Source organism: Alexandromys fortis, unplaced genomic scaffold (assembly GCF_014885135.2).
Source record: "Alexandromys fortis isolate MF-2015 unplaced genomic scaffold, M_Fortis_MF-2015_v1.1 scaffold_2_1_26212458, whole genome shotgun sequence".
Classification (NCBI taxonomy): Eukaryota; Metazoa; Chordata; class Mammalia; order Rodentia; family Cricetidae; genus Alexandromys; species Alexandromys fortis.
Window position 1 is genome coordinate 5,158,232 of NW_026067930.1, and position 14,056 is coordinate 5,172,287.

Here is a 14,056-nt window from a genome sequence, read left to right on the forward strand (position 1 = left end):
AGATACTATGACTGTACATAATAAAAAAATGTGTAGACGGTCCCACATCATGAACATGTGTGTAATAAAGGCTCAGAAGAATTGAAAACTAGCAATTCTGAGATGTACATATTGTACCCCTGGCTGTTAAGAGACTCAGAGTCTAGAAGAAATCCAGGTGGTAAGCTTCCAAACTGAGGGGTGTGCAAAGTACTGACAAGGCCTGAGTCAGGGAGCAGTTTGAAGAATGGGCTTCAGGACTGGGTAGCCCCCAGTGCCAAATCTGAGATTCTACTTTCTAACTTTGTACACTTGAGCATGCAGGATTCAGGTTCAGTTATCAGCAGACGGTTGGAAGGATTCAATGACAGAACACAGGAAGCCCTTGATTATGCATGCGTCCAGGAGATTAATTTTTGTAAAGCACCCACTGTATTCTGGGCCACTTATTTGGCACCGATAAGGTCCTGACAAATGGCAGAAAGCTTTCTGCACAGGGGTGTGTGCCTCTCCTTGTGACTCAGAAGCTTTACAGAAGACATTGCTCTACCCAGGGGACAAGAGTGTAACAGTGAAAATTGAATTTGGGAAGGTAAATTGGAGTCAGATTTTGGCAGTGTAATTAATGATGCATCCAGGGGTTGGACACGAATTAGTTGAGTATAAAGAGGCACTGAAGGCTTATGCCTCAGAGCAATCCTCAAGACGTAGCCCTCTCAAACTTCTTCAGGCAGGAGGACAACTGAAATGAAAGGTTTCCCAGCACCTGGCATCACCTTTCGGCTCTAATGTTGCTAGGGACTTCGATGCTATCTAACCATGGGTTTGGAACCAGGATGTCTTAGAAAGTTTAACCTTTCGGTAGGAGCAAACTTGGCAAGTTTGTTGGCAGCAGCCTTCCAGATGGGAGCAGGCACAGCTGCTGAAGAGTTAAACTTCACAGATGGGGTAAAAATAGAACCGCCTTCCACTCTCTGGGTTTTGCAAGAAGAATTTCTGTCTTGACACATGGTACCTTGGAACAAAGGGAACCCTTTAAGCTTGTGGGAAATACCTGTCAAATCGGGTAAGCAGCAGCTTTTCCAGAAAAGCACGCTCATAGGATCAGTTAGGTCCAACACGGATGCTGCAGCTGGGAAACGGAAATTTCACCTCAAGAGACCCTTAGCCTTTGCTGGGAACGACCAAAGAAAATTGAGTTTTTAAAATAGTTTTTAATCTTCAAATAGGTAAAGTCAAGTGTCTGCTAGGGGCTCCCTCCAGTAGAGATGCCAACTAAAAGCCATAATTAAATAGCAAGTATTTTCGTCCTTTGTTGGCAGATATCCCAGGGAAGGGGTCATGATTCCTTATGCACACACACTTTTTTCTTCTAGAATGTTCCTACCAGTACCTTCTGGCTGTATAGTAAATTCGCTTTAGCTTTCATTTCAGTTCAATACAAATCCAAAGGCAGATATGGTGAGACATGTCTGTAATCTTAGCACTCAGGAAGTTGGGGAAGGAGAACCAGGAATTTGGCCAATTTGGCCAAACTGGTATGTATGTATGTATGTATATATATATCCCTGTCTCAAAAGAACAAAACAAAGCAAAAGCAAATTCAAATATTATTAGTATTCCATAATACGATTGCCCCACAGTAAGGCAAGGCATCTCAGGTACCTAAATACCCAGAAGCTCAAGGCACCTATATTAAATTATAGGTTTTCCTGTAACCTATGTGTGTACTACTCCTACATGATTTATGTTACCCCCAAATTACTTGCGATGACACTGCAGTTAAAACTGGGGAACTAAATATGATTGGAATCCCGTGAGCCAATGCACATGTAGTTATGTAGTTAGTGACCGAGTGACTTTGATCCAGTTAGATTCTCAAGAATACTTACCAGCAAATTTTATTCAGTGTCATTGTTTGCTAGACCTTACACTTAAAGCTAACTTTTGCAACTATCAGGAGTCTCCATGATACCCCATGGCTCAAGTGCATTAATCCTTCTGACAGGAGATGACATAGGAGGTTCAAATCCAGCCCAGGTCCTATTATGTAAGTGGTGTCGCTGGTTAGGAACTCCCGCTAGCGAGTGTAAGTTCCACGCTGTTGTGGCTGCCTACTGTGCCACACCACTTCTGTGTACTCAGCCCTTTCATCCTGCTCATTTCATACACTTCTCCTCTATGCCCATTGGCTGCTGTGCATCCCCATCACGTTCCAACATAGACTGATGGGTTTGAGTCCCCTTCTAGGCCAATGTGTGCTTAAGGTGAAAGTGACACATTGCCACTTCGGCATTCTAACTTTCCATGTGCTCTCTGATTTGTGGCATTAGACTAATAATATTTGGTAAATGCATTCAATAAAAATGTACCTTAACTTTATTTCTCTGCCAATATTGCTACCAGAAGCATGAGTTCCTCGTCTGAAATCTGCCCCCCCCCTTGCGCAAGCACCCAGAGCAAAGATGGTGACATATGAGGACACTCATGGTAGAGACCCTTTTGTTTTGTTTTGTTTTGCCATGAGAGACTCTTAGTCTCTTTGGGAGATTAAGACATTCCTACAAAATGGTAACTATAGAATTTAAAGTGTGTCTAAATAAGCTATTAGATTTTTAATTTCTTTAGAACTTCATACACGAGTACTGTATTTACATTATTTTTCACCATCTCCCTCCTCTTTCCAACTTCTCCTGTGTCCCCTGTAGTCCCTCTCATATTCATGACCTTTTCTTCTTTAATTATTATCATTACATTTATATATACACCTGTTGAGTTCGGCTAGTGTTGCTGATAATGTGTGTATGCATATGTGTGTGTGTGCATGTGTGCGTGTGTGCGCATGCTTAGGGATGACCAACAGGTATTGGAAAAACTATCAGGTGGCTTGTCCCTGCAGAAGAATGTTTTTTTTACCCCCTTAGTCCATTAGTTGCGGGAAGTTCTTCATTTCGGTTTAGGGCCTTGTGAAATTTCACAGTGACATGGCAACTGGTATACTTACTGTGAAAGTCTTGTTTAGGCAGCTGTATTTTTGAGATTTCTTGTGTGCAGCTTCCCTGTTATATATAGAAGACACGATCTCACATACCATCCTGAATACATAAAATCTCATCTGAGTCAGTAGCGCTTTAATAGCTGATATTTGAAGGAAAGGGAAAACAGTGTAAGCAGCTTTATTCTCATTTATTATTGGAGGAAAATCACCAAGTTTAAGGTAGAAGGACTGACCATATACCTAAATATCATAAGGACACACGATCTAGTCACATTCTTAAATCTCCATTGAATCTAAGATTGATGATAGCCAGATGACCTGCCAGATGACCTTTATAATGAATCAGAATTGGACAGAAAAATCCCATTTTTTTCCTCTTGATGAGGTTACAGCATTCCCAGATAACATGCAGGAATACTTTCTTGATTACAGCAGTCTAGGACATATCACAGGAGTCTTGCATGGATCGTGGAGATGAACATAGTTTTATGACTTTCACAAAAACGCAAGTAGAAGCAAGGAGGGACTAAGACTAGAAAGAACTCATGCAAGGCAATGACCCCATGAGGGCAGAAGTAGATCTCAAGAGCATGATGAACTTGGCAGGGTGGGGGGTGTCTTCTACTCTGGTCAGGAGTTCCTTCTAGCTGCCTCCCAGGAAGATGATTCCCTAGGACATACCCTCAATAACCTCTCAGTCAGAGGACATACAGGAGTTGGGATACCTCTCTGTACCTCTGCTGATGAACACATCCAAGAATACTCACCCATTAGATAGTATTGGAAATACAACATCCAGACTCTCCTGCTGGAACACCACTTAAATCTGTACCACAGGCTCCTCCATTGCAGCCCAGAGGGAGCTGATTTAACACATGGTGGCTTACTCACCTCCTGTTTTCTCCTTACTCTTCCTTACAGTTTCACCCGCCCAGGAAGAGGCTCCTGGTTAGGGAAAGGTGGCCTAGATGCAGGACCAGAACAGCCCACTATTTCTCTGGAAAACTTGGTCTTTGGAGCTGGATACTGCAAGCCGACTTCCTCAGAGGTAATGTGTGTATGGGAGCCATGACCCTGTGACCTGTAGTTCTCACTTTGAAAGAGTGTGTCCTGTGAGGTTCCTTATTCTATCAACTATTTCTTTAGGGTGATCTGTTTATTTCTTTCAAGGTCCAATCATCCTTTGACTTTTCACTAGTCTTCTCTTACATATTTTCTGAGTGTCAAGCCCTGTAACAGACGTGGCGAGTATTCTTCTCCTATGGCCCCTCTTACTTCTAGTCCTTTTGGAGATAAGAGCTCTCTCGAAGCTATTTGGTGATACCACTGTAAGGTTGTTTCCTTCACACTATGTGGTGATATTGAATGTCTGTTGGCATTGGGTCATGCCTGCTTTCAAAACTGGATCCAACTCTTCAATTTCTCTGTGTTTCCTTCTCCCCACCTCTAGAGAAGCATCAGCAAGAACCACTAATCTCATGTGTAGTTATGTATACCCAATGTTGTCCCAAATTAAAGTCCTTTGACTCATACATGGTCATTAGGTGCTGTTTAATAAATACATATGACTACCTCTCCATTCCCTTTGCTTCTTCCCAAGAAGGACCTGACATTGCTCTTCTTTCATCACTGCCTGTATTACTTTTTAACACATGAGGCATTTTGTAAGTGTATTCTTTTTTTTTTTTTTTTGGTTTTTCAAGACAGGGTTTCTCTGTGGTTTTGGAGCCTGTCCTGGAACTAGCTCTGTAGACCAGGCTGGTCTCGAACTCACAGAGATCCGCCTGCCTCTGCCTCCCAAGTGCTGGGATTAAATGCGTGCACCACCACCGCCCGGCTTAGTGTATTCTTTTGAAATATCCAGCCAGTATTATTCAGGGTTGCCCAGAGACATGGAACCACTAGGAATGAATTCTGCATTGTTGTTGGGAGTTGACTCACAAGATTCTGGAGGCTGAGAAGGCTGCAAATCTGCTTCACCAAGTTGGAGACCAAGGAGAGTTGATGGCAGAAGTCTAGGCCAAGTCGAATTCCACAAGCTAGATAACATTGTCACTTATGAAGGATAACCATTTGCTTTGCTATAGTCAGAAACTCAGTGGATTGGCCCAGCCGTGTCACACTGGAAAGGCAGATCTCTTTCCCTCAGGGAGGTCTTTTGTTCAGTTCAAACAGTTCTCAGAGACACTGATCCTGGCAGCTACAACAATGTTTAACCAAACATCTAGCCACCCCATGACCCAGGCAGGGAGACACAAGAAATTTATCATATTTAAACCAAAGACAGGCATGTGAAAGACTGCCTAGCCAGTTCTGTCACCTTGTGCTACAGAACGTTCTTTGGCCAAACAGTTCAGGATATGAAGTACCCTGCTCTTCTGGAGTTTCCCCATTTGAGATCTAGTCAGGAGATCCAGTTGCAAATGTAAGCCTAGTCCCATCTCTATCTGGGTTAAGTTGCTATGTCACATGTCTTCATGGTCCTGAGGCCTCTAAAGGGGGACAGCCACAATTTCCCTAAAGGATGGGAAACTGAATCTATAGTAGCGCTTGTTCTCATGCGTGGAGCTGGGGCTGGAGAACAGTAAGAACAGAATGATTGTACACGCTCAGTACTTCTGGTACCCACCAAGCTTTCTGGAAGCTAATGTGTTTACCTCCTACACAGGAGCCTCAAATGAGTGAGGGGAAGATGGGACAGCTAAGAGCCTGCCAGCATAACACGGGCATTTCTCTTACCACCCTCTGCATCGCCCATGCATTTCAGCATGGCATGAGGTCTGGATAGAAGGCTCCCCATCCCAATGTCTACAGCAGACCCCCTCATCGCTCAGTAGATGTGGTTGTATATCCCCAAGTCATCTGCCAATCCCCTTGCTACCGAGACATTGACAACTGACTCCCACACAGAAACAACCATTCTGCCCAGTTTCCAATCACAGTTCAACGTTCCCTGTGCCAAGTTCTGCCTCCATCACAGCACTGTATGGTGGCTTTAAGAGTCTCCATGACAGACATACCACCTAAAAACCATCAGTTCAGTGTCCTGACCAGGGAATATGGCCAGAGATATTGATGATTGGTAGCATTCACAGCCTAATTCAAAACACTTACAGCATCCTCACACGCTGAGGTCCTTAGCTGATGCCGCTGAAGCGTGTGAAAGTGTGATGCTCCATCTACCTGGGAGGTTCTCTGAGGCTCAGTGTCATTTGCATCAGCCTAAACCATTTGTACCAGCACTGCACAAACAGTACTGTCTGATTCCCCAAATGCTTGATTGATCTCTGGCTCTCCTGTGCAGGCGCTCTGCATAGTTCAGTGGAGGGGCCGTCTCATTTAACTTCTTTCTCTAGGACCTAGCAGGACACCTGCCCTATGACACCAGTACCCAAGCAATGTGTGTTGAATGGAGGATTGAAACAACTGTGTACAACATGTTGGTGCAGAGTTGGACAGCTAGAGATTCAGGAGAGAGATCATTCACTGCAACAGACAGAAAGTAAGGGCGGAGCCATGGAATAGACCACGTTGGGAGATTGCAAAGACGCCAGACCCAGCACTGGGCAGGGTAGCCAACACTGTAGTACATTCCAGCCCACTGAACTTTTTTTTTTTCCACATGTCCTGGCACACTGCCAGAGACTGTTGTAATGTGTCCCCTGTTGTGACAAACAATGACAATTTGTGGAAACTCGGTGCTTACAGAAACTGTAAGTTTGTTCAGCTGTGAAATGGGTCTGTCTTCTGGGAAGATTTCAGAGATTTATATGTGTAAATACTTTATATCACTGGGCTTGGCAGGCAGATGATGCAGTATAGTTGGAGTTTGTTTGTTTGTCTGTTTGTTTTTCCATTTTTTTCTTGGCTGCTTCTAGGGCTCTGTGTCAAAATTAAATGTGCCCGCCTTTCAAATGTTCAGAGAGAAAGACTGATTTGTGAGTCTTGGCATTGGCCTTGCTCCTGAAAGTTGCTCTGTGAGTTGTTTTAAGGGCTCTGTTCTTTTCCTGTGTATTTCCCATTTGGGTCCCATCCAATTATGCGGAGTCATTGCTGTGTGCCCACCCTGCACCTTCCCACCAGGCAAGGCTGCCAAGCAGAGAATCCAATCTTAGTTCCACATTCCCTTGAGAGCACTGTATCCACATCTCAAGAAGCCCGGAACATTAGCAGGCAGAAGTGGAATCCGCACTGACTGCCGCATCAGCTGGAGGCATCCGAGACAGGTGCTCCTCTCAGTTAGACCTTCCTGGCAGAGGCCTGGGGAAAATCAGAGATTCGTGGCAGAGTGAGCTTGTTGGAATGAGTAGCATCCCAGGAAGGTAAGGGATGCTGCTGCAGTGGGACCTGCCCCATTTCTCGGATCACTACACCCACTGCTTCTACCATCACCAACAGCAAGCTTTCCCTTTAACTATGAGAAGTGTGATGTTGGTCATTTTAGTTCACACCTATTGTCACCTGCTCTCCCTTAAGATGTCGTTTACAGCTGCTCCCCGACACCAGGTGGATAGAATATCAGATGATATGTATCTCTATGTCTTCCACTTACAGAGTTCTTCTGTGCAGGTCTTGCTTCTCTTTAGCTCCCTCTGTGTACCTGGCTCCTAGTGTTTCCTCAGAGAGCATTGGTTGAGCTGTGGTCTTGTCGTTTTAATCTCCATTTCGCTGATGATTACTAGCGGTGAAACGCTTTCACTGAAAATCATTGCCCCCCTGCTCCATCCCCTTTGGAGGAATGTCCATGTGAATAATTTGTCTATATGTAAATTTGCTCATCTTTGATGATTTAATTTTGTTTAGTCATAGGAGTTCCTCATGCAAGTCCGATATTAGCTCTTCATCAAATCGCAGCTGAAAGTGGTTGCATTGCATGGCTTGTCCCTTTGCAAAAAGGAGCCTTGTTTGGCACAGCCCCACTTGTCTCTTCCCTTCCGGCTGCCGTGCACCCTCACCAATATAAATGTCCTCAGGTTTCCTTTTACATTTTCCCCGGGGCTTTTTATAGTTTCAGGTCTGACACTACATTCTTCAATACATTTGAGATGATTATGGTGTGTGGGGTGAGGAATGAGTTCAGTATAGATCCATTCTTTTCTGTATGGTTGTGCAATTCAAACACTGTTTATGTGAAAGACTATCCATGTCCCGTTGTGTGGCCTTGGCACTATTCAGTGACAGAGAGGGTTTATTGCTGAGATGTCTGCTCTTTTAAAAGGTGTGTTATGGTGATGCGAGTTCTGTGGGGGAAAAATGCAACAAGCTTACTATATTTAATGACTCGGGATGGGCTTGCCATTCTGTTCAGTTGGTTTCTGTGCAGTGTCTATGGCTGTAACTCACCGTGTGAGCCATTGCCATTCTGCTCTCTATTCTGAAATCGTAGGCTACGATACTTCCTGCTTTATCTTCTTCTCACAATTGCTTTGGCTCTTCAGAGTCCTTAGTGTCCCTTAGGATTATATTCTATGACTTAAGTCAATCACAGAATAAAACAATACTGTGTGAAATAGCTAGAGACCAGCACATAGCAAGGAATGGAACTGTGTCCGTCATCAGGGATGTAGGGAAGGAGAAGAGGTTGGAGTTTTGATCTTGTGTGATGAGAGAGGTTCCTGGAGAGCTGTTGCACTGAGCTTCTCTGTACTCCATCCTGCTCGGTGTGTTTACAGTTTTGTTAAAAGGGTGGATCTCATATTAAGCACTCTCACTTGAATTTTAAAAAGAAAAAAAATTATCATAATCAGAAAGACCAGAAAAAAACCACCAAGCCATAATTATTTTAAAAAATGATTTGTAGTTAAAAAGCTAATGTGTTTTAATATTTTAAGAATTTGAATGGTGACCATTCCTGGGCTTCCCTCATTGATGTAAATTGACTGACATTTTTCTCATTTAAATGCCTGTCTGGTTTAACAAAATCATGCAGAAAACGTAGCAGGTTGTTTGTATGACATATGGGCTAGGGTGGGCAGGTGATTCAGAATAATTCCATGGGTCATTTCTAAAGGAGCGCATGCATCTGTGACAGAAGGCTTTGCATCCAAACCGTAAGGTATTGTCTGTTTATGTCATGCTCCCGTGGCTGGAGACAACCCAGATTTCACGCAGCTGAGGCTGGATGCCTTGTTCCTGACTAAGTCATATCACAGGTCTCAGGAAGGAATCTGCACCTTTCATAGGCCATCCAGTGTCACCCATCACCTCACTGGTACCCAGCATGTCTCCTGGTACACCGCAAACACTTAACAAAAAGGTTTTGAATAAACACAAGGCAGAGGATCAACAAGGTTACAGACAAGAGCAACAGATGTGGAGTGAATGCCAGGGTGGGGCTAAGATAATATTTTCCCTATGGGTTGCCTGTGGGTGTTTGCCCCAGTCCTGCCACTGCCCTAAACTTCTGTTTCTTTATGGGGAGACTGGAATCTGCTTGCATGGGAGGTTTGTCTGCGACTTGTGATGGCAAAGCAAGTCCCATCTCCTCCCACCTTCTGCTTTATGCTTTCTTGGTGGCTACCCCACGGCAGTGTGACGGCAATCACCAATAACCTATTTAGCTGTTCACAAAAGTCTTCTTTCTAAGTGCCGTTATTCTCAACATCTGACTGGAGGGACTCAAAATCTGCTGACTGAAGCAAATCAGCTGGAGCATGAAGCCTAATGAGCTGTGTGGAGCTCTTACGTCATCTGCGTTTAGACTCACCTTTCTCCTGCTCATCCCCACAGTGCCCAGCTCAGGCCAGGCTCTCACATTCTTCACTCAGGTCTGACTGTCGGCAACAGGTGCCTCCTCAATAACTAACCATGTTAATGTTTGCTCCGCATTGGATGGCTGAACCTGCGTTTTCGCCTATAGTCACATGGTGTGCATTCTCCTGGAGAGTGTTCAAGTTTAATGCTTCAATTAGGAATTCCAAGGCAGCCAATGTGACTAGTCAAGGAGCTGGGAATATCATGAGTGACCCTGTTGTAGGCATGCATGTGAGCCTGCTCATGTGTCCAGGGTTGTGTACCTCACAGCTTATAATTAGATCAGGTACACCTGACTGGAAATAGAACAGTTTATTAATAAAAATAAAATACCCTGGAGAATGGGGTGGGGTGGGATAATGAGCTGGGGGGGGGGCACAGATGTTTATAACCACTGAGCCTGGAATGGTGTGGTCCTTGACATGGCATCCAACTTTATATATTCTCTGCTTTTCTTGAACACCCTCTGTTTGTGGTCTGAAGCCTAGGTGGGGAGGGGCTTCCAGGCTTTCTCTGCCTCCTGGTTTCTTTTATATTTTATTCTTCATGTAGCTTTCCCAGCCTCTCTTCTCCTGCCACAACCGGATGGCTTGGGGCCATGTGAAACCAGGTTAGCACAGATAAGTCATAAACAGACTATAATCGGGATTCTAAAGACAGTCGTAATTATCATTCTTGCTTGTGGCGTACTGATTGGTGGTAAGCACAGTTTAGGACAGAGGGAAGGACAGATGCTGCTGCAGCAATCCCAGAAACAGTAGAGTAGTGGCCAGAGGCAAAGGGGGAAGAAGGGTAATTAAAGTAGAGAAGAGACACACAGATGGCAAAGGAATGGCTATAGTAAAAGGCAGGGAACCTGCAGAGAAGCAGACTTCAAATATTCTGTCATGAATTACAAAGGCTTGACCATGAGCTAGCACCCTACTGAGGGGAATTAGCAATACTGATTTACACTGAAGTGTGAATGGCTGAGACTATTCCTTTTGAAATACCTTAATCCAGGTTTTCTCTCTCTCTCTCTCTCTCTCTCTCTCTCTCTCTCTCTCTCTCTATATATATATATATATATACATATATATATATGTATGTGAGAGAGAGAGAGAATGTGTGTTACACGTCCACTTACATACATTATATATGTATTTTAAGTAAACATAAAATAATATCTCCCTGTGGCTTTTAGTCATCTTTAGTGTTCTTTTATCCATCTTCCTCTGTATGACCCTGCTTCCCAGCTCTCCAGATAAAGCACACCTTCCCCCATTTTTCTTATTTAGCCATAGTAGCCACTAGTGACCCCTAGGAGATGGAAAATTAGCCCCTCTCAATACCTTAATGTACCCTGAGGGTAGGTTCCTATTGCTGATAATGACACACGCTTACATATTTGGGATGACCATAGCCGGCTGTCACACAAAAGCATCTTTCCTGTCATCTAGCTTCCTTGGTTGCAACAAATATTATGCAAGCTGCCAAGGGAGGGAAGTAATTAAAGTGTTCTATCCAGCTGCAGCACCTATGAATCATGATAAGGACCAGCATGGAATAAATACAAAAGGTGAAATAACTGGTACTTGGGTGTGTATGTGGCGCAACAGCTACCTAACCTTCTGTGGTGTGTTGGCAGCCCTGTCCCAGCGTGTACAGTTTTACAATATTTACAACATTTATAGCCTGCACTGAGTCATGGCTGAGATCATAGGGGTTCTGGGCACTGGTACCAATTGCAGTTCTAGTAAATGACTAAAGGCAGGAAGTCAACTCTGTGATGAAAGAAAGCTGTGAGGGTCAGGCTCCTAGCTGAACAACTCCAGTAGAACTGGAATTGTGAAATACGGTCTCCAAGTGCCAGCCACTCCCCTCACCAATAGGTATCCTCTTCTCGCCCTGAAAAATCAGCAGGGCTAAAGAAGCACCCAAGACCCACGCTTTCTGTCTCCACTGCTATGAATAATTGACTATATTTGATAGTTTCTATCACCTTGAAAAATCGCTTTTCAAAGATTGAAATAATAAAAGATCCATCTAGGAACAGGGATGGGATATTACCTTCTGTTTCCATGGAGACCAAATTGCGAGTGTTCTCTCTGTGATTTTTATTGGCAGTTGCTGAGACCACACTTCCTGGGTTAGCTTGGCCAGTAAGTACATGATATTTATCATTGCCTGCAAATGTATGGAAATCAACCCAACTTACATTTACTCTTGGAGTTTTAGAAGTGGCCCTTTCCCCCGTAGTTTGTATCAATTTAACTCAAAAGTGGTATTTTCCTGTGCCAAGTATGCAGTTCCTTAAATTGTGCTGTCTATTTTGATGTGTGTATGTGTGTGTGTGTCTTTTTTTCTGGGTCCTGTGGCGTCCATGGAAATCTGTCTACACATGAGAAAAATCAATGCTCTGAGAAATAGCTTCCTTTTCCCTAAGAACTGTGACCTCCACAGAACTCTGTAATGCTCGCCCCATTTGTATACATCCACAGTTCACCTGTGATAGTGAACAGACACATTGCTAGCTTGGTGGGTTTTCATGATCATCCTCGTGGTTAAGACACTTATGGTGACTGACATGCAGTAACTATTGCACAAATCATAACTCCTTCCTCTTGTTTCTCCTTCTGCTGTTTTTAATTTTTTTTAGCTACAATTAGAAGCACTAGAAACAAAAAATGTTACTCTTTTTCCTATGCACAAATGATATTCAGTTAACTCAAGAACTGCATTTATATGAATTCAGCTTTATTTTTCCCCAAAGCCTCTTTTCTCATTTATTTAGAAGTAATTAAATTATCCTATTCCCATGAACACTAATACTCTTCTATTAAAATCTGCTGTTTATGCTTAATATGGGGGTTAGATGTGTCTTCATTACTTGTTTCATTGTTTGAAATGGAGAGGTAATATTTGGTATAGAATATATTTTACTTACATTTAAGCAGCTACCACGAAGGAACCCCAAGGTTGGTGAATGTCTACTACGGGTGTTTTATAGCAGCATAAGGTTTCTTGTGTGCCATTGTCTCTCTCTCTCTTGCTCTTATGCCTTCTGACAAAAGGGGCTATGGATTTTCATAATACTGACATATTCTCAGCCTTGTCATGTGGGAGGAAATGCACATTAATAACATCAGGAGGAAGGGGACCAGGCAAAGATTCTCACATACATGGGGAATGTTTGAATTGAAACAGCTCTTCCAGTTCTTAGAACAAGAACTCTTTGAACTAATGTTTTATTGTCTAGATTTAACTATCTGAAAACATGAAGCTAACTCTAGCCATAAATCACACTTCCCACTTAGTTACTGTTTATGTAAACACAGATTGTAGATAAAATTTCCAGACTTTAGACCTTAGCAGGTGTACTTTTCAGAATCATGGTGGCAACCGTAGTGATGACAGCTGGCATCTTTAGCACTCACGGCAACTGTGTAGTGTTAACTATGTTCTAGGATCACATGCATCAGAAAACTGCCTCTGTGCAATTTGTTCTGGATCACACAGCTGTGATAAGCTGTGATAAGTTAGTAGATACTACAGCCTGTGTCATTCTGTCCATAGAATATCAGCAGTTCCTGTGATTGCTTCTCAACCATGAGATAATTCCCTATTATTATTGTTTCTTCTTCTCCTTGAAACTCTGAGATCCAGGACAAATACTATTTGTCCAAAGAGGCTTTTCCTGCATCCCTTTCCTTTCTACCTACTGCAGAGATCATCGCCCTGTGAATATTATTCACTTTAATGTAAAGTGAAGGTCTCTCTCCCTAAATTCACCATTGTCTACATGCAGAGGTATTTAATCTTTCAGTAAATACCATGTGTACAAATGACACTGGTTCTATGAAAATTCCTAGTACTAAGTCCAAGAGATATGTCAACTCTTACTTAAATTTTTCTTCTCCTTCAATGACTTGTTAGTAATAACTTTATATAGAGATTTTCATTGTAGCCATTTGTGTTTATCCTGTGGGAAGTATGTTTTTATTGCTGCATATTACATATAGAATAATATATTATGAAATTTTCAAACCTTAATATAGCGTAAATTTATTATATTCACACCCCCATCATCTTTTGGTCCCCCTTTGGATAGTCTCCTTTCACTTCCCAGGAGATCCCATTTCTAGTTTGGTTTCATTAAATTGACTTTTTTAATTTATTTTTAGTAATGTTTCTTTTACGTACGTGGGTGCTTTTATATTAGGGGCGTAGATATTCAGGATTGAGACTTCCTCTTGATGAATTGATCCTGTTATGAGTATAAAATGTCCTTCTCCGTCTCTTCTGATTGATTTAAGTTTGAAGCCAAGTTTGTTAGAAATTAGTATG

General features: G+C 42.8%; 1 protein-coding gene across 1 annotated transcript in view; it reads left to right on the forward strand.

Annotated features, from left to right (window-relative positions):
* The window catches only part of Fam135b (family with sequence similarity 135 member B), a 262,927-nt gene that overhangs the window by 190,956 nt on the left and 57,915 nt on the right, over positions 1-14,056 (forward strand). Inside the window, exon 7 of the mRNA XM_050145127.1 lies at positions 3,899-4,025. Within this exon, the coding sequence (XP_050001084.1) occupies positions 3,899-4,025 (127 nt within the window). The remainder of the gene's footprint in view (positions 1-3,898; positions 4,026-14,056) is intronic.